Source organism: Schistocerca piceifrons, chromosome 11 (assembly GCF_021461385.2).
Source record: "Schistocerca piceifrons isolate TAMUIC-IGC-003096 chromosome 11, iqSchPice1.1, whole genome shotgun sequence".
NCBI classification, from domain to species: Eukaryota; Metazoa; Arthropoda; class Insecta; order Orthoptera; family Acrididae; genus Schistocerca; species Schistocerca piceifrons.
The window spans coordinates 132,808,008-132,828,805 of record NC_060148.1 but is presented as its reverse complement, the minus strand read 5'-3'; the positions used below and the strand labels follow the sequence as shown (position 1 = coordinate 132,828,805).

The following is a 20,798-nucleotide window of genomic DNA, read 5'->3' as shown; positions in this document are numbered from 1 at the left end:
AGTTTGGATTCCGTAGAAATATTGCAACACTTGAGGCAATACTGACCCTACGACTTATCTTAGAAGCTAGATTAAGGAAAGGCAAACCTATGTTTCTAGCATTTGTAGACTTAGAGAAAGCTTTTGACAATGTTGACTGGAATACTCTCTTTCAAATTCTGAAGGTGGCTTGGTAAAATACAGGGAGCAAAAGGCTATTTACAATTTGTACAGAAACCAGATGGTAGTTATAAGAGTCGAGGGACACGAAAGGGAAGCAGTGCTTGGGAAGGGAGTGAGACAGGGTTGTAGCCTATCCCCGATGTTATTCAATCTGTATATTGAGCAAGCAGTGAAGGAAACAAAATAAATATTCAGAGTAGGTATTAAAATCCACAGAGAAGAAATAAAAACTTTGAGGCTCACCGAGGACATTGTAATTCTGTCAGAGACAGCAAAGGACTTAAAATAGCAGTTGAACGGAATGGATAGTGTCTTGAAAGGAGGATATAAGATGAACATCAACAAAAACAAAACGAGGATAATGAAAGTATTTGTATGGAGTGTAGCCATGTTTGGAAGTGAAACATGGACGATAACTAGTTTGGACAAGAAGTGAATAGAAGCTTTTGAAATGTGGTGTTACAGAAGAATGCTGAAGATTAGATGGGTAGATCACATAACTAATGAGGAGGTATTAAATAGAATTGGGGAGAAGAGAAATTTTTGGTGCAACTTGATTAGAAGAAGGGATTGGTTGGTAGGACATGTTGTGAGGCATGAAGGGATCACCAATTTAGTATTGGAGGGCAGCGTGGAGGGTAAAAATCATAGAGGGAGACCAAGATCGGATACACTAAGCAGATACAGAAGGATGTAGGTTGCAGTAAGTACTGAGAGATGAAGCAGCTTGTACAGGATAGAGTAGCATGGAGAACTGCATCAAACCAGTCTCAGGACTGAAGACCACAACAACAACATGTCAGATCTTGAAACTTCTGGAATTTCCGTAGACAAAGCAGTTACGGTGAACCTATGATTTTTCTCTAGCCATTCTGTCAACTCGTTCGACAAGGTCAGCTGTAACGACAGACTTGCGTCCTTGGCCCCCTTCATTGTGCACATCATTTTGGCCATTTTTAAACTTTTGGCACCATTCACACACAACACCATCAGTCGTGAAGTTATCACAATACACTCAGCTCATTCTCCAATGAATTTCTGCTGCACTATTCCCTTCTGCTTGCAGAAACCGAATTACACTTCGTAATTCACACTTGATGGGAGCAACAATGACGGCAGCCATGTTTATGTGGCTGTAGGCATTGCAGACTGATGTCTTGAGGTCGGCAATGGCGAAGTGTGTAGCGCAAGAGTTGCGTAGTAGCCTACAGTGCATGTGCGCATGTCCACTTTCTGCCTTTGCGTAGCTTCTATACAAAGTGATTGGAGGTGTAAAAAAAATACGGCCCACATAGTTTTGAATGAAGTTATGCTGCTTGAGGGTGTTAAAATATTTTGTATTCCAATTGCAGTTTTCAGTTTTGACAAATGGTTGTTGTCAAGTGTTCTTAAAGCAGTTGGTCATCAAACAAAATACACTGTAGTTAGAAAATTAGCAAATATTTAAAAATAAAAATTTGAAGTTACTTATGTTGGTTGATGGGACCCACTCAGCAACATAAGGTATCACAAGCTGGAATATAGTTCCCAGCAGTGTACGAGGTGCTACCCAAAATATCCGAGAATTTCACTGCAAAATTTGGAAAACTATACTTACGTCCTAGTTTCCTCTGCCACCTTCAAAGTAGTCATATCAGGCTTATATGCAATGACCCCAGTGTTGTTCCCATTTTTTGAAGCACCCCTGGAAGTATACAGAATGAAGGGTGTTCGGGATGTGTTGTGATTCCTGTGAGGTGTTCTTAGTCGAGTCAAAATGTCACCCTTTCGACACAATTTTCATCTTCAGGGACAGGTAGAAGTAGGACAGTGCTAGGCCTGGCAAGTAGGGAGGGTGGGGAGCGTTGCTGTGTTGTTTTGGCCATCAGTTCCTTCACACTGAGCGAGGCGTGCACGGGTGCTTTGTCACGGTGCACCGATCGACCTTTCTTTTTCCGTAACTCTGGCCATTTGTGCCAAACATTATTCCTTAGTCACCTCAAAGGCACAGAGTAAAGTTGTCTGCTGATAGGCTGACCGAATGGAACAAAATCATTATGCACTACTCCCCAAATGTCAAAAAATACGATCGGCACTGACTTCACGTCACTGCGATCTTGTCGACCTCAGACCCGAGATTCGTGACCCGTTATGACTCTAGATAAGGATTTTGCATACTCTCGAACTCTTTATTGCAGCTCAGTGCACGTCCGAATCCCGAGGTTTTGTCGGTCGAATCTGAGAAGGTGAGTGACAGACTCTGCTGCAATTCATCTTACATTCAGTTCCTCGTCTAGAATTTGTTGATTCGTACCGTACGATAGCCCGAGTCTTACCACGAATTGTCTGCCTTCAGTCTTCACGAATCAGCTCGTGCATTATGTGATTGTTTCTGGTATCATGCACGTCGACTGTCGAGCAAATGTCTGCCACAAATTCTTAGTTTTTTTCAAAGTGCTCAAAACTCTCAAGTTTTCTAGCTCGACAGTGTACTCTCATCGAATGCCTTTGCCAGCACGCGTGTGTTTCAGCTGCAGTGTTCTTCAACTCGAAACAGCATTTGATGCGAATCCATTGCTCCTTCATGTTATCCATTTCACAATTCACAGTAGCACTGAAACACACCCTGACAAGAGCTTTTACCACCGGTGAATACACACTCTTTGACAACGTTGGCGCACTGCCGTAGAATGTGATGGAGACTGTTAGAAAAATAGGATACGGACAACAAAAGTGGATGTATATTGTCACCAAATTCTGACTCTTAACAATAAATATGTTATTGAACGAGCCTCATAGTTTTTGTGATGTTTAAATTTGAAATCGGGAACTTCTCTCACCCTGTACACACAGCATAACATTATAATTTAAATTAGTATCCTTTGGAGGATACAAATTTGAAATAATGGAATTCTACACGGAAAAATATCTTTAATCAGGCACTCAGCGTTCTGATGGGCAGAAATGCGGTAGGCGGGGAGGGGACAGCAGCACTGAGATCTGGCATCTCACACAGGGCAGGTATGATATTACAACTGCTCTGTAACCAGTATAAAACAAAAGAGAAAGCGGCAGCAGGTGGTACACATTCTCTGGTGTGCCTCCCAATTGAGTATTGAAAGAATGCCGGACCACGCTGCATATCTGCTGTGCCCTCGGACGTTGGTCCACGATTTCAGCTCTCGTGTAATGGCACACGTACCTGTCTAGAACACCCACACACAGAATGTACAATCTTAACAAGAAACGGAAGATAATTAATCATTTTTATTCGTGTGCGTCCACACGGAAACTGCCAGTCGAGCTCGAACACTCCCTTATGACGTAAAAGTAAAACTGTCATCGATCTGAAGGCCAGTGTGAACACTGGGCTGTGCTCTGCTAGGCAGGATCCTAGTGGAGATGGTATTTCCTCCACATCTCAACTGACTTTCTCTTCCAGTTATAGGGGCACCAATAGCTTAACGTGAAAACTGAACCGCGATGCAAGTAACAGTTTTTCACATTAATAGAGGTGAGAGAAGTGCTAAGTGATAGATAAAAATCCTAGGACTCTGTGTGTGAGTGGTTTCCAACCTGGGGGTAATTACCCCCTGAGGAGTAAAATTAAATTTTCTGGGGGGTAAAAACCAAACAATTCGATTCTGTTTGCATGAAACTAAATTATTTTCAAAAGATCATTACTATTATCATAATTACTGTAATACTGACTGTACACAATGTGATCAAAAGTATCTCGACAGCTGGCTGAAAATGACTTGCAAGTTCGTGCTGCCCTCCGTCGGCAATGCTGGAATTCCGTATGGTGTTGGCCCACTGTTGACTTGATGACAGTTTCTACTCTTGCAGGCATACATTCAATCAGGTGCTGGAAGGTTTCTCGGGGAATGGCAGCCCATTCTTCACAGAATGCAGCACTGAGGAGAGGTACCGATGTCGGTCGGTGAGGCCTGGTACGAAGTCGGCATTCCAAAACATCTCGAAGGTGTTCTGTAGGCCTGAAGTCGGGACTTTGTGCAGGCCAGTCCATTACAGGGATGTTATTGTCATATAACCACTCTGCCACAGGCCGTGCATTACGAACAGGTGCTCGATTGTGTCGAAACATTGCTCTTTGACAGTGGTAAGCGACAAGGTGCTCGAACGTCAGTGTATGCCTGTACTGTCACAATGCCACACAAAACAACAAAGGGTGCAAGCTCTCTCCAAAAAAAAACACAACCACACCGTAACCTCTGAATTTTACTGTTTGCACTACACAGACTGGCAGATGACATTCACCGGGCATTCGTCATACCCACACCCTGCCATCGGATCGCCACATTGTCTCCCACGGTTTGTCACTCCACACAACGTTTTTCCACTGTTCAATCGTCCAACATTAATGCTCCTTACACCGAACGAGACGTCATTCGGCATTTACCAGCGTGATGTGTGGCTAATGAGGAGCCGCTCTAGCCTGAAATCCAAGTTTTCTCACCTCCTGACTAACTGTTTAGTACTTGCAGTGGATCCCGATGCAGTATCAAATTCCTGTATGACGGTCTGGATAGATGTCTGTCCATTACACATTACGACCCACTTCAACTGTCGGTGGTCTCTGTCAGTCAACAGACGAAATCGGCCCGTACGCTTTTGTGCTGTAAGTGTCCCTTCACGTTTTCACTTCATTATCACATCGAAAACAGTGGACCTAGGGATGTTTAGTAGTGTGGAAATCTCGCGTACAGACATATGACGCAAGTGGCACCCAGTCACCTGAACACGTTCGAAGTCTGAGAGTTCCGCAGAGCACCCCATTCTGCTCTCTCACTATGTGTAATGACTACTGAGATTGCTAATATGGAGTACCTGGCAGTAGCTGGCGGCACAAGGCAACTAATATCTAAAATGTATGTTTTTGGGGGTGTCCAGATACTTTTGATCACATAGTGTATAACTTCCCCCCCCCCCCTGCCCCCCCCAGAACCACGGACCTTGCCGTTGGTGGGGAGGCTTGCGTGCCTCAGCGATACAGATAGCCGTACCGTAGGTGCAACCACAACGGAGGGGTATCTGTTGAGAGGCCAGACAAACGTGTGGTTCCTGAACAGGGGCAGCAGCCTTTTCAGTAGTTGCAGGGGCAACAGTCTGGACGATTGACTGATCTGGCCTCGTAACACTAACCAAAACGGCCTCGCTGTGCTGGTACTGCGAACGGCTGAAAGCGAGGGGAAACTACAGCTGTAATTTTTCCCGAGGGCATGCAGCTTTACTGTACGGTTAAATGATGATGGCGTCCTCTGCATCAAACCAGTCTCAGGACTGAAGACCACAACAACAACAACTATTTTTTCTCAGTTAGTGCAGTGGAGGTTACAGGTTCCTCACATAGTCCACCGACTACACACACATGTTGTGCTTTGTCCCTTACATCGCTTATGATAAAAATGAAACGTATATGTAACAAATGCTAAATATCTCAAGATAATGCCTTCTCCAAGTTGTAGGTAGTACCTTCAATAGCCCAGAAATTGGTTCATTATTTGGTTCGAAACAGATAAATTAATAATTTGCCAGCTCAACACAGCAGTAACTACCTAAGGGCTATCATAGTGCTGGACAGAGTTAGTAGTAGTAGTGGAAGAAGAAGAAGAAGAAGACACAAAGCTTGAACAACTGAAGTTGTCCAATTTCTGCCAATCAAGAAGTAAGGAATGCGGCAGTGAAGTGATTTACGAACAGTGAGTATAGTACACAAATCTGCTTTTGCTTGATTTTAAATGGGACTGAAGAATGCAGGTCAGGCAAGTGCCACACTGGAGAGGAGTAATGCAGGGGAAGTATGTTTTGTATCGAGTGTCATACCCTCACTTTGGATAGTTAGATTCCTTTTCTGAGAAAGAGTTGCGGGTAGCTCTTGCAATGCACCACGAATGTCATCATTCTTCATTCACACACACACACACACACACACACACACACACACACACACACACACACACACACAATGTAAATAGTGTTCCAAGAAAAGTATTCCATTCTAAAGTTTAGTTAGGTGCTAAAGTTAGTGATAATGTGGAGAAGGGGGACGGGGTGGGTCGGAGTGCTAACTAATGTCCGATTGCATTCAGGGGTAATGGTCTAAGAAAGGTAGGGAACAACTGGTCTGCATCTACATACATACATACATACTCTGCAAGCCACTGCATGGTGCATGTTGGAGGGTGCCCTGTACTACTATTACTACTTCTACTACTACTCCTACTAGTTGTAGCCTTTCGTGTTCCACTCACAGGTAGAGTGAGGGAAAAACAACTGCCTGTATGCAGAATGAATGGGAAGTTTGGAAGGTAGGAGATGAGGTACTGACGGAATTAAAGCTGTGAGAACAGGGTGTAAGTCTTGCTCGGGTAGCTCAGACAGCAGAGCACTTGCCCAGTAAAGGCGAAGGTCCCGAGTTCCAGTCTCGGTACAGCACAGTTTTAAACTGCCAGGAAGTTTCAACTGCCTGTATGCCTGTGTACGAGCCTTAATGTCTCATATGTTCGTGGTCCTAATGCGAAATGTATGTTGGCGTCACTAGGATCATTCTGCAGTCAGTTTCAAATGCCAATTCTCTAAATTTTTTTCAGTAGCATTCCTGGAAAAGAATGTCATCTTTCCTCCAGGGATTCCCATTGGAGTTCCCAGAGTATCTCTGTAAGATTTGTTACTGTTTAAACCTACCAGTAAGAAATCTAGCAGCCTGCCTCTGAATTGATTCAATGTCATCCTTTAATCCGACCTGGTACTGATCCCAACCACTCGAGCAGTGCTCGAGAATAGGTCGCACTAGGGTTCTGTATGCGGTACCCTGTATACATGAACCACCTTACCTAAAATTCTCCCAATAAACCAAAGTTGACCACTCGCCTTCACTATCACAATCCTCACGTGCTCGTTCCGTTTCGTATCACTCTGCAGCATTGCGACCAGGTATTTACGTGACGTGATCGCATCGACCAGAACACTACTGACGCTGTATCCGAACATTACAAGTTTCTTTCTCCTGCTTGTCTACTCTAATTTACATTTTTCTATGTGTAGAGCTAGCTGCCATTCATCCCACCGACACAAAATTTTGTGTAAGTAATCTCATATCCCCCTACAGTCGCTCGACGCAACATCTTCCAATATGTCACATTGTCGGCACTCGTATCTCTGTTAACACGATTCCGAGGATGGAATCTGACTTATTTGATTCAGTAGTCTTGGACTTTATCATTGGGCCACTCGTGCGAGCTCTAATTGCTCCGAGTTTTACCTATACTGTACGGTCTGAAAATTAGTTAAGTAGATCCAGTAACTAATGAAGTGAACAAAATCAGTGAGGAAAGAGCTTTTCGGTACAACTAGCTGGCGAGAAAGTGGGGTAGGTTCACAGAACACATTCTGAGGTCTCAATAAATAGCTTATTTTGTTACACAAATGCCCTCTCATTGCAAGAAAGCACTGGTCGCACCCATCCACAAGAAGGGTAGCACGAGTGATCCACTAAACCGCCATCCAGAATTATTGATATCCTTTTCTTCTATAAGGGGCATTCGTATGAAACCCGGTCACTAATGTAAAGTAACGGTAACGATTTTAGTAACTCAAAAATGTGGCCGTACACAGTACACGTACCCGAAAATAGTCACCAAAACTGTTGGCACATTTATCCCATTGTGACACTTGAAGAATCTAGTAGGCTGCTGTCGGATCAAAGTCACACACTTCATCGTGCGTTGCAAATCGATGTCCGCGAATAGCTCGGTTTAGAGGTCTAAACACATGGAAGTCACACGGTTAAAGGTTGGGACTGTACAGTGGATGTTCCAGCATTTCCCACCAAAATTGTTGCAATGTCATCTTCACCACATTGGCGGTGTGTGTGGGGACGTTATCGTGCAGGAGGATAATGCCATTAGACAACGCACCTCAGCTCAGCATTTCAACTCGATGGCTCGTCTAAGGTTTTGTAAAGTGGCTCAATAACTCTGAGCATTGACGGTGGTTCCCCGTTCCAGGAACTCGACAAACAGTGGGCCCTTCTGGTCAAAAGAGAAGGACATCGTGACTTTCCCAGAACTGGTGTGCACGGCCTTAGATTTCTTTGGAGTTAGTGAAGTCACACGTTTCCACTGCTTGCTCTGACGCTTGCTTTCCGGTTCAAAATGGTGGCACCGTGTTTCATCATCTGTGACAATACATAACAGAAAGCCGTATTCCTCCTCACGATAATGTTGCTGGTGACTCAAAGACAGCACCGTTCGAGTACTGTGCAGTTCGGCGGTCAGTTGGTGGGGAAACCACTGCACACAGATTTTTTGAAAGTTCAGGTGTCGATGCATTACGGTGTGGGTGGTGCCCGTGCCGATACCCAGTAACCGACGGACCTCATCCGCAGTGATTCTGCGGTTGTCCGAGACTAAAGCCTTCACTTCTGCAACCGTTTCTGCTGTGATGGCAGGATGAGGCTGTCCGGGACGAACGTCGTCTTCCAGTGACTCGCACCTCTCGAGGAATCATTTGCGTCATTCCACAACACTCGAATAAATTGGACTGTACTCACCGTATGTAGTCTTCGATACATTTCACGGCCTCCGGCTCCCTCCACTGCCAAAAAATGCACTCCTCGTCGTTCCTGCTTACTCGGCTGCAAGTTCGACAGTGTACAATAACTTATAACTTGTGTGAGTACCTTCTCTTCAGCACGAAGCCACACTGGCTCTATGCAGTATCAAACAGTGTGCGTGCGTCAGTCTCTCTATCGATAGATGGTGCTGCCATACCTACAGCTACACGGTGCCACCTTATGTGTAAGGCGGAGGTAGACGCACTGACCGGGTTCCATTTGAATGAACCTCATAGAATCGTAGAACATATTCTGAGCTCAGATGTAATGAGGTACCTCAAATAGAAATACCTCCTCCACACCAGCCAGCACAGATTCCAAAAACGTAGGTCACACGAAATGCAACTCGCACTTTTCTCGTGTGACATCCTGAGAGCCACAGATTGAGGTAGTTGGCTTTATTCAGTATCGATAGACATAGGAAAAGCATTTGACTCGGTACCAGAGTTACATTTATTAATGAAAGTACAATAGTGAGGCGTATCGGCTGAAATTTATGACCGGATAGAGGTTTTCTCGGTAGGCAGGAGACTGCACGTTATCTCGGTTGGAGAGTCATTGTCAGATGTAGGAGTAACCTCAGGTGTGCCCCATGGACATATGTTGGGACATTTGATGAATATTAATCACCTTGCAGACAATATTAATAGAAACCTCAGACTTTTTGCAGATGATGCAGTTATCTGTAATGTAGCACTGCTTGGAAAAAGCTGCACAAATATTCATTCAAAACTTAATAAGAACCTGAAGTTCGATTTGATTTCTTTATTAATCTGTGAAACAATTTACATTGTATGGATTTCGTCATTGAATAATAGACAATTTAACAGTTTAAATTTGTTTCTTACACAATAGTACACAAACCAGATGGCAGTTATAAGAGTCGAGGGGCATGAAAGGGAAGCAGTGGTTGGGAAAGGAGTGAGACAGGGTTGAAGCCTGTCCCCGATGTTATTCAATCTGTATATTGAGCAAGCAGTAAAGGAAACAAAAGAAAAATTCGGAGTAGGTATTAAAATTCATGGAGAAGAAGTAAAAACTTTGAGGTTCGCCGATGACATTGTAATTCTGTCAGAGACAACAAAGGACTTGGAAGAGCAGTTGAACGGAATGAACAGTGTCTTGAAAGGAGTATACAAGATGAACATCGACAAAAGCAAAACGAGGATAATGGAATGTAGTCGAATTAAGTCGGGTGATACTGAGGGAAATAGATTAGGAAATGAGACACTTAAAGTAGTAAAGGAGTTTTGCTATTTGGGGAGCAAAATAACTGACGATGGTTGAAGTAGAGAGAATATAAAATGTAGACTGCCAATGGCAAGGAAAGTGTTTCTGAAGAAGAGAAATTTGTTAACATCGAGTTCTGAGACTGGTTTGATGCAGCTCTCCATGCTACTCTATCCTGTGCAAGCTTCTTCATCTCCCAGTACCTACTGCAACCTACATCCATCTGAATCTGTTTAGTGTACTCATCCCTTGGTCTCTCTCTACGATTTTTACCCTCCATTCTGCCCTCCAATACTAAATTGGTGATCCCTCGATGCTCAGAATATGCCCTACCAACTGATCCCTTCTTCTAGTCAAGTTGTCCCACAAATTTCTCTTCTCTTCAATTCTGTTCAATACCTCCTCATTAGTTATGTGATCTGCCCATCTGAGCTTCAGCATTCTTCTGTAGCACCACATTTTGAAAGCTTCTATTCTCTTCTTGTCCAAACTATTTATCGTCCACGTTTCACTTCCATACATGGCTACACTCCATACAAATACTTTCAGAAACGACTTCCTGACATTTAAATCTAAACTCGATGTTAACAAATCAGAAATGCTTTCCTTGCCATTGCCAGTGTACATTTTATATCCTCTCTACTTCGACCATCATCAGTGATTTTGCTCCCCAAATAGCAAAACTCCTTTACTACTTTAAGTGTCTCATTTCCTAATCTAATTGTGGCAGCATCACCCCATTTAATTCGACTACATTCCATTATCCTCGTTTTGCTTTTGTTGATGTTCATCTTACATCCTCCTTTCAAGACACTGTCCATTCCGTTCAACTGGTCTTCCAAATCCTTTGCTGTCTCTGACAGAATTACAGTGTCATCAGTGAACCTCAAAGTTTTTATTTCTTCTCCATGGATTTTAATACCTACTTCGTATTTTTATTTTGTGTCCTTTCCTGCTTGCTCAGTATACAGATTGAATAACATCGGGGAGAGGCTACAACCCTGTCTCACTCCTTTCCCAACCACTGCTTCCCTTTCGTGCCCCTCGACACTTATAACTGCCATCTGGTTTCTGTACAAATTGTAAATAGCCTTTCGCTCCCTGTATTTTACCCCTGCCACCTTCAGAATTTGAAAGAGAGTATTCCAGTTAACATTGTCGAAAGCTTTCTCTAAGTCTACAAATGCTAGAAACATAGGTTTGCCTTTCCTTCATCTTTCTTCTAAGATAAGTCGTAAAGTCAGTATTGCCTCACGTGTTCCAATATTTCTTCGGAATCCGAACTGATGTTCCCCGAGGCCAGCTTCTACCAGTTTTTCCATTTGTCTGTACAGAATTCGCGTTAGTATCTTGCAGCTGTGACCTATTAAACTGAGAGTTCGATAATTTTCACATCTGACAACGCCTGCTTTCTTTGGGATTGGAATTATTATATTCTTCTTGAAGTCTGAGGGTATTTCGCCTGTCTCATACATCTTGCTCACTAAATGGTAGAGTTTTGTTAGGCCTGGCTCTCCCAAGGCTGTCATTAGTTCTAATGGGATGTTGTCTACTCCGGGGCCTTGTTTCGACTTAGATCTTTCAGTGCTCTGTCAAACTCTTCACGCAGTATCATATAGGTATATAAATTAATAATTCTTCCCACACTGCATATGGGAATGGAACAAGAGAAATCCCTAACAACTGATAAAGTTGGAAGTACCATCTGCCAAGCATTTCACAGTGGTTTACAGAGGTAGAATGTTGATGTAGAGTATATGTACGTGTGTATATGTAGGTGTAGATGTAAATATAAATACTACAAACAATACTACACTACTGGCCATTAAAATTGCTACACCACGAAGATGATGTGCTGCAGACGCAAAATTTAACAGACAGGAAGAAGACGCTGAGATATGCAAATGATTAGCTTTTCAGAGCCTTCACACAAGGTTGGCGCCGGTGGTAACACCTACAACGTGCTGACATGAGGAAAGTTTCCAACCAATTTCTCATACACAGACAGCAGTTGACCGGCATTGCCTGGTGAAAAGTTGTTGTGATGCCTCGTGTAAGCAGGAGAAATGCATACCATCACGTTTCTGACTTTGATAAAGGCCGGGTTGTAGCCTATCGTGATTGCAGTTTATCGTATTGCGACATTGCTGCTCAATTCAGTCGAGATCCAATGACTGTTAGCAAAATATGGAATCGGTGGTTTCAGGAGGGAAATACGGAACGCCGTGCTGGATCCCAACGGCCTCGTATCACTAGCAGTCGAGATGACAGGCATCTTATTCACATGGCTGTAACGGATCGTGCAACCACGTCTCGATCCCTGAGTCAACAGATGGGGACGTTTGCAAGACAACAACCATCTGCACGAACAGTTCAACGACGTTTGCAGCAGCATGGACTATCAGCTCAGAGACCGTGGCTGCAGTTACCCTTGATGCTGCATCACAGACAGGAGCACCTGCATTGGTGTACTCAACGACGAACTTGGGTGCACGAATGACAAATCGTCATTTTTTCGGATGAATCCATGACTGTGTACAGCATCATGATGGTCGCATCCGTGTTTGGCGACATCGCGGTGAACGCACATTGGAAGCGTGTATTCGTCATCACCGTACTGGCGTATCACCCGGCGTGATGGTATGGGGTGCCATTGGTTACACGTCTCTGTCACCTCTTGTTTGCATTGACGGTACTTTGAACAGTGGACATTACATTTCAGATGTGTTACGACCCGTGGCTCTACCCTTCATTCGATCCCTGCGAAATGCTACATTTCAGCAGGATAATGGACGACCGCATGTTGCAGGTCCTGTACGGGCCTTTCTGGATACTCTGTTCGACTGCTGCCCTGGCCAGCACATTCTCCAGGTCTCTCACCATCTGAAAACGTCTGGTCAGTAGTGGCCGAGCAACTGGCTCGTCACAATACGCCAGTCACTACTCTTGATGAACTGTAGCATCGTGTTGAAGCTGCACGGGCAGCTGTACCTGTACACGTCATCCAAGCTCTGTTTGACTCAATGTCCAGGCGTATCAAGGCCGTTATTACAGCCAGAGGTGGTTGTTCTGGGTACTGATTTCTCAGGATCTATGCACCCAAATTGCATGAAAATGTAATGACATGTCAGTTCTAGTATAATATATATATGTGCAATGAATACCCGTTTATCATCTGCATTTCTTCTTGGTATAGCAATTTTAATGGCCAGTAGTGCATTTACATAAAATGTCTCATTGGCACATATTTGGGTAGTACTCTGAGGTGACAAAAGTCATTGGATACCTCTTCATATCGTGTTGCTCCTCCTTTTTCCCGGCATAGTGCAGCAGCTCGATGTGGCTCCGACACGACAACTCACTGGAAGTCCCGTGCAGAATTATTGAGCTGTGCTGCCTGTAAAACTGTCTGTAATTGCGAAAGTGTTGCCAGTGCCGGATTTTGTGCACGAATTGGTCCGTCAATAATGCCTCGTAAATGATTGACGGAATTTGTGTCCGGCAATCTGGGTGGTCAAATCGTTCACTCGAATTGTGAATGTTTTTCTTCTTTAGGGCCGGCAGTGTAATGTATGTCTGATAACAACACGATTGTTAGAGTACATACACCAAATAGCTGCTTACGATAAGTAATCTTTATTTACAACAGTCCGGACAGAGTTTCGGCTCAACCATCATTTTCAAGTACGTCTAGATTGATGTGACGTCCATTTTGCGTTCTGTAACTGTCACTGCTTTATTAGGATCGTAAATAGTGTCGAGATGTTGAAATTAAATGTTAGTTGTGACGTGACAGCAGTTTGACAGTTCCTCTTACTTATTGTAAGCAGCTATTTGGTGTATGTACTCTAGCAATCGTGTCCAGAAGGTAGGAGACGAGGTACTGGTGGAAGTAAAATTGTGAGGACGGGTCGTCGTGAGTCGTGCTTGGGGTAACTCGGTGGTAGAGCACTTGCCCGCGAAAGACGAAGGTCCCGAGTTCGAGTCTCGGTCCGGCACACAGTTTTAATCTACCAGGAAGTTTCATGTCCAGAATGTTTTTCAAACCGACTGTGAAAAACTGTGGCCCAGTGACACGGCATATTGTCACGGGAACATGAAGTCCACGAACGGTTGCAAATGGTCTCTGAGCAGCCAAACATAACCATTTCCAGTCAATAAACAGTTCTTTATAGGACCCAGTCTATTCCGTGCAAACACAGCCCACACTATTGTGGAATCACTGCCAGCTCGCACAGTGCCTTGTTGACAATGTGGGTCCATAGGTTTGTGGGGTCTGCGCCACACTCGAATCCTACCATCAGCTCGTACCAACTGAAATTGGGACTCACCTGACCAGGCGACAGTTTTGCAGTCATCTAGTGTCCAACGAACCCAGGGGAGGTGCTACGGTTGAAGTCGTGCTGGTAGGAAAGGGACTCTAGTCGGTTGTCTGCTGCCGTACCCCATTAATGCCTAATTTCGTGGCACTGTCCTAATGGACACATACAAGGTGCAACAATAAACTAATGAGACTGATGTGGAAAAAAAATGTTGCTTACCATTTTAGTTGAGTTTAGTGTTGTCTCCTACAAAGTAGTTCCCTTCTGATTGCACACACTTTTTCCAGCATTTCTGCCATTGATGGTAACATTTCTGGAACTCATCTTCTGTAATATCCTCCAAGTAGCATGGAGCGATATCTGGTGAATAAGGTGGCTGTGGTAATACTGAAATTTGTTTTGAGGTTAAAAATTGCTGTACTGACCGAGCAGTACGGGATGGCGCATTATCGTGATGCAGAATCCAATTATCAGCAATGTTGGCACGGACTCGAAGAACTCTTTTACAAAGTCTTTCTAAAATTTCTTTGCAGTAATATTTTTATTTATTTTATTTATTTAACCTGATCAGATTAGGGCCATCAGGCCCTCTCTCACATCGGACCAGTGTTCCACACGTGCAGCATTTCACACATCAGAGTTACAGCATGACAATAGTTTAAATGAGAAAATTAGATTACTCTAGTGACAATATGAATAAAGAGTAGTGACTAAGACCTAATAAAGTAAATGCGGCAGTGTTTTTACGACAGGTGCTATACATATAGATTATGATAAAAGCAATAATAATAACAGTAAAAAAATCAAATAATAATGATAAACATGACTAAGACCTAATAAAGTAAATGCTGGCAGTATTTTTACAACAGTTGCTATACACACACATTATGATAAAAACAATAATAATAACAGTAAAAAAAAGTCAAATAATAATGACAAACATGAGAAAAATTGGCAATAGAAATGAAGGTTTGTGCAGATGTACATTAATATCTTGGTGTGTAAAGTAGATGTTTACTAGTATAGTGAGTTTTGGGGAAGGGAGATTTAAGGAGGGGGAAAGAGGGAAGTAATGAGGTGAAGTGCATTCACGTACAGAGGAAGGCATTACTGTTGCTTAAGTAGATACGTCAATAACTGTTTTTTGAAGCCGGACATGTTTTTAAGTTCTCTAACATAACAAGGGAGGTTATTCCAGAGTCGGGTTCCCGCTACTGTAAAGTACTTGGAGAAGGTGACTGAGCGATGCAGTGGAACGGAGAGGATTTTATTATAATGGGATCGTGTGTTTCTGTCATGTTGTTCCGACATGAGCGTTAGGGACGAGGAGAGATATGAGGGACAGTGTACATTTATAAGGCAATAGATGAGACAGAGTGTATGGAAATCTCTGCGTTTGTCTGCACGCATATGCTGGTGAAATGTGATCAAAAAGTTGAACGTCACAGATATATCAGATGCAGGCATTCGTGACCAGTTCTAGAAGTCACGAATTTTCCTGAGAGGGGCCTTGTAGGATAATATCGCTGTAGTCAATGATTGGGAGTATAAGCATTTGTACTAATTTCTTTTTCAGATCGAAAGGGAAGAGTTTTTTATATTTTTGTAGGACATGAAGGGATGCTGATGCTTTTTTGCACACTGCAGTTATGTGCTCTGTCCAATTTATGATTTTCATCTATTATTACTCCCAAACTCTTTGCTGAGGGAGAGAAGTTAATATTTGTTCCATTTAGGATAAGAGGTGTTACGGATTCCCGATGTTTTGGGCTAATGAGCTTAGGGTGACCAACAAGTACCGCTTGGGTTTTGGATGGGTTTAGTTTTAGACCTATGTCCTGTGCCCATTTTGACAGTGCGTCGAGGTCAGTATTGAAATTTTCAATAGCTTTCTTGAGATTGCTAAGTTTCGCACTTAGATACAACTGAAGATCATCAGCATACATATGATATTTGCAGTAGATCAGAACCGATGACACATCATTGACATACAGAGAGAAGAGTGTAGGACCTAATACTGAGCCTCGGGGAACGCCTGACACTACCTGCCGCCATTGTGATTTTATATTTCCAGACAGGACGCGTTGCTGACGAGACGTCATGTATGAGCGAAACCATTGCACTGCACTTGGTGAGAAATTTAGACCGCTAAGTTTGGCTAGTAAGATGTCGAAGTCGCCAGTATCAAATGCTTTGCTGAAATCTAAGAAGAAAATGATAGTCACTTCTTGTCTGTCCATGGCAAGTTTCAGGTCATCTGTCACCTTTATCAGTGCGGATGTTGTGCTTCGGTGTTTACGGAAACCCGATTGGTATTCGTCTAGTGGGTTGTTAGTAGTTAGGTAGTTGGTGAGCCGGTCATGAACTATATATTCTAAAGCCTTTGATAGTGCAGGAAGAAGGCAGATGGGGCGGTAGTCAGAGGGTGCTGTGGCGATGTCCGTTTTAGGCAGTGGCTTAATTTGTCCCAGTTTCCAGGCCTCAGGGAAAGCACTTGTGATTAATGAATCGTTGAAAATGTCTGTTATAGAGGGCAGTAGTTGGTCAATAATAAGTTTTAGCATCTGGATAGTGATGCCATCATGTCCAGTAGATGCTGATCTAATCCGCATTATGGCTTTCTTGACAGTACTGCAAGTGACGTGCTGTAGATAGAATTTTTCTTTGCTACAGTCATTCATCCCCATGAAGTAGTGGTTCAATTTTGGTTGTAGGTAATGTGAAGAATCGGTTTAGTTCTTCAGCTGGGACCATGGGATTTTCTGCAACTTTTATTTTGCCTAAATCGAGACTACGGAGATTTTTCCACAGGATAGCTGGGCTGCATCTATTGTCAGCTAATGTACGGGCATGTCTGAGCTTAGAGTTTCTCACCGATTGACTGACTTTGTTTCGTTTCTGCTTGTATACAGTATGATTTTCAGGTGTAGGGTGTATCTTGTATGCTTGATGTGCAGCGTCTCTGAGATTCGTGAGCTGTTTTAGTTCATCAGTCAGCCAAGGTGCAGGTTGCCTTTATACTTTTCTGGTCTTTATTGGAGCATATTTGCCATATAGTTGAGGAATTTTGTTAGTGAAATCCTGGAGTTTGTCATTTATGTCCATGAGGGGAGTAGAGGTCATCCCCCAAACTATTTCTTGTGCTTCAGTTTCGAGTTCAGGCAAATTTATGCGTTTGAGGTCTCAGTGTGTAGACAGTTTTAGATTCTTTCTAGGGCATTCTAGTGAATACGGCATGAAAATGATGTCATGGGCAGACATGCCAGGTGCAGATATTTGAGAGGTGCGGATTATTCTGTTTGGAGATTTGGTTGCGAATATATCTATGAAAGTGTGACTGGTAGTCATGCGATGAGTAGGTGCCAGCTGAATTAGCGTCATATTTGAGGAAGAAAGCATCCTCTTAAATTTCCCAGTGGAAGGACTATTGCACAGAAAATTAATGTTAGCGTCACCTGCTATAATTAATGTTCATATGACGATTCGAGACTAGGGAGGGCAGATTCGAAGCAGGCGAACCCACCCACTTTAGGAGGTTTGTAAAGGACACATATTAAGCACTTTCTGTTAAGTGATTTGATCTCTATGAAGATATATTCCTCTTATTTATCTACATTGTTGTCGGATGTGTGTAGTACTGTAGGTGACAAATCAGAGCGTATGTACGCCCCTACTCCGCCCCCTCGTCTGTTGCATCTGTCGTGCCTGAGAAAGATATAGCCATCTAGGTTTACGGAAGCTGTAGGAATACTTGGTTTGAGCCAAGTCTCTGACAAAAGTATTACGTGTATATCAGCAGTTTGAAATATATATTTGAACTCGTCGAAGTGAGCTGGCAGAGACTGGACATTTGCATGTGCAATATGCAGCTTGGTGCGTTCGGGTGTTGATTGCCCGAGGAGGCTGCCAACCGATGTTTGCGGGTCGTGGTTCGATCAGATCGTACGAGTTCACGCACACTGGCCAAGTTGACATCTGTCCATGAGGTTGACAGTGGTCCACTGCGGTCTTCATCTTCAATATTTGTCCTGCCCACACTAAACATTTTATGCCAACAAAAAACTTGAGCTCTTTACATAACCTTCTCTCCAAATGCCTTCTGAAGCTTACCGTAAGTTGTTGTCGCATTTTCACCCAATTTAACATGAAAAGAAATGGCATACCGTTGTGCAATATTATGCGGTTCCATTTCCGTGACGAGAGACACAAACACGTGTTAACTTATTACAGTACAACTCACGACTGAGCAGTTGCATCGATGTGCCGCTGGGACTAGAAGCAGCTTATAGACCAGGTCAAAGATATTGTGTCTATGCAAGCCTGCAGGGTTGCCACATCTTGCAAAGAAAATCAGTCTCATTACTTTACTGTCGCACCTCGTTATGTGCTACATTGATTTCTGTGATTACAGGGTGTTACAAGAAGGTACGGCTAAACTTTCAGGAAACATTCCTCACACACAAATAAAGAAAAGATGTTATGTGGACATGTGTCCGGAAACGCTTAATTTCCATGTTAGAGCTCATTTTACTTTCGTCAGTATGTACTGTACTTCCTCAATTCACCGCCAGTTGGCCCAATTGAAGGAAGGTAATGTTGACTTCGGTGCTTGTGTTGACATGCGACTCATTGCTCTACAGTACTAGCATCGAGCACATCAGTACGTAGCATCGACAGGTTAGTGTTCATCACGAACGTGGTTTTGCAGTCAGTGCAATGTTTACGTTTGTATCGAGACAGATTTCCAGAACGAAGGTGTCCCGACAGGAAGACGTTCGAAGCAATCGATCGGAGTCTTAGGGAGCACGGAACAGTCCAGCCTACGACTCGCGACTGGGGAAGACCTAGAATGACGAGGACACCTGCAATGGATGAGGCAATTCTTCGTGCAGTTGACGATAACCCTAATGTCAGCATCAGAGAAGTTGCTACTGTACAAGGTAACGTTGACAGCATCACTGTATGGAGAATGCTACGGGAGAACCGGTTGTTTCCGTACCATGTATAGTGTGTGCAGGCACTATCAGCAGCTGATTGGCTTCCACAGGTACACTTCTGCATACGGTTCATCCGACAATGTGTCAATCCTCATTTCAGTGCAAATGTTCTCTTTACAGATGAGGCTTCATTCTGACGTGATCAAATTGTAAATTTTCACAATCGACATGTGTGGGCTGACGAGAATCCGCACGCAATTGTGCAATCACGTCATCGACACAGATTTTCTGTGAACGTTTGGGCAGGCACTGTCGGTGATGTCTCGATTGGGCCCCACGTTCTTCCACCTACGCTCAATGGAGAGCGTTATCACGATTTCATACGGGATACTCTACCTGTGCTGCTAGAACGTGTGCCTTTACAAGTACGACACAACACGTGGTTCGCGCATGATGGAGCTCCTGTGCACATTTCAGTCGAAGTGTTTGTAAGCTTCTCAACAACAGATTTGGTGACCGATGGACTGGTAGAGGTGGACAAATTCGTGGCCTCCACGCTCTCCTAACCTCAACCCTCTCGACTTTCATTTATGGGGGCATTTGAAAGCTCTTGTCTACGCAACCCCGGTACCGAATGTAGAGACTCTTCGTGCTCGTATTGTGGACGGCTGTGATACAATACGCCATTCTCCAGGGCCGCATCAGCGCATCAGGGATTCCGTGCGACGGAGGGTGGACGCACGTATCCTCGCTAACGGAGGACATTTTGAACATTTCCTGTAACAAAGTGTTTGAAGTCACGCTGATATGTTCTGTTGCTGTGTGTTTCCATTCCACGATTAATGTGATTTGAAGAGAAGTAACAAAATGAGCTCTAACATGGAAAGTAAACATTTCCGGACACATGTCCACATAACATATTTTCTTTCTTTGTGTTTGAGGAATGTTTCCTGAAAGTTTGGCCATACTTTTTTGTAACACCCTGTATAAGTGAAAAGTGAGTGCACAGACTGTCGTGTGCTAAATGTAACAGGAGACGTGTGTGCTTGCGCAGAGAGAATTCCCGCTGCGCGGCCGGCTGGAGGAAGGTCTGCACCGGCGCTGTGTGGAAACGGCCCTGCAACTCGCGGCCGCCTGGGACCAGCTGCTGCCACTCGGCTAGCTGCGGTGAGTACTGTAAATGCTTATCTGTCATTGTCTAGGCTTTCATGGCGATCTACTGACATCTCAAGGTGTCGTTTGTTCCTCCAGGTACCTTTACTGTCTGTGCACCGTATTTTGATGACCCAATTTGTCGTCTCCATTGGGAGAGACTGCAGGTCAGGTGCGACGAGTCCGATATTTATACCTACTGTCTTCCCCGTGCACAGTTCGAGGTCCTCCGTCTGTGGTCAGTTCTCAGTACAATTCTCCTGAGATGATCCGTTTTTGGCCCAGTGCACCTGACAGCAATCTGGCATATTAGAATGAAATTTTCATTCTAAAGCGGAGTGTGCGCTGATATGAAACTTCCTGGCAGATTAAAACTGT

The 20,798-nt window shown here is 43.8% G+C and overlaps 1 protein-coding gene across 1 annotated transcript in view; it reads left to right on the top strand.

Moving 5' to 3' along the window:
• Positions 1-20,798, top strand: part of LOC124719799 — a 293,431-nt gene that overhangs the window by 253,510 nt on the left and 19,123 nt on the right. The window contains exon 19 of the mRNA XM_047244994.1: positions 20,323-20,435. Coding sequence (XP_047100950.1) covers positions 20,323-20,430 — 108 coding nt within the window. The 3' untranslated portion in view covers positions 20,431-20,435. The remainder of the gene's footprint in view (positions 1-20,322; positions 20,436-20,798) is intronic.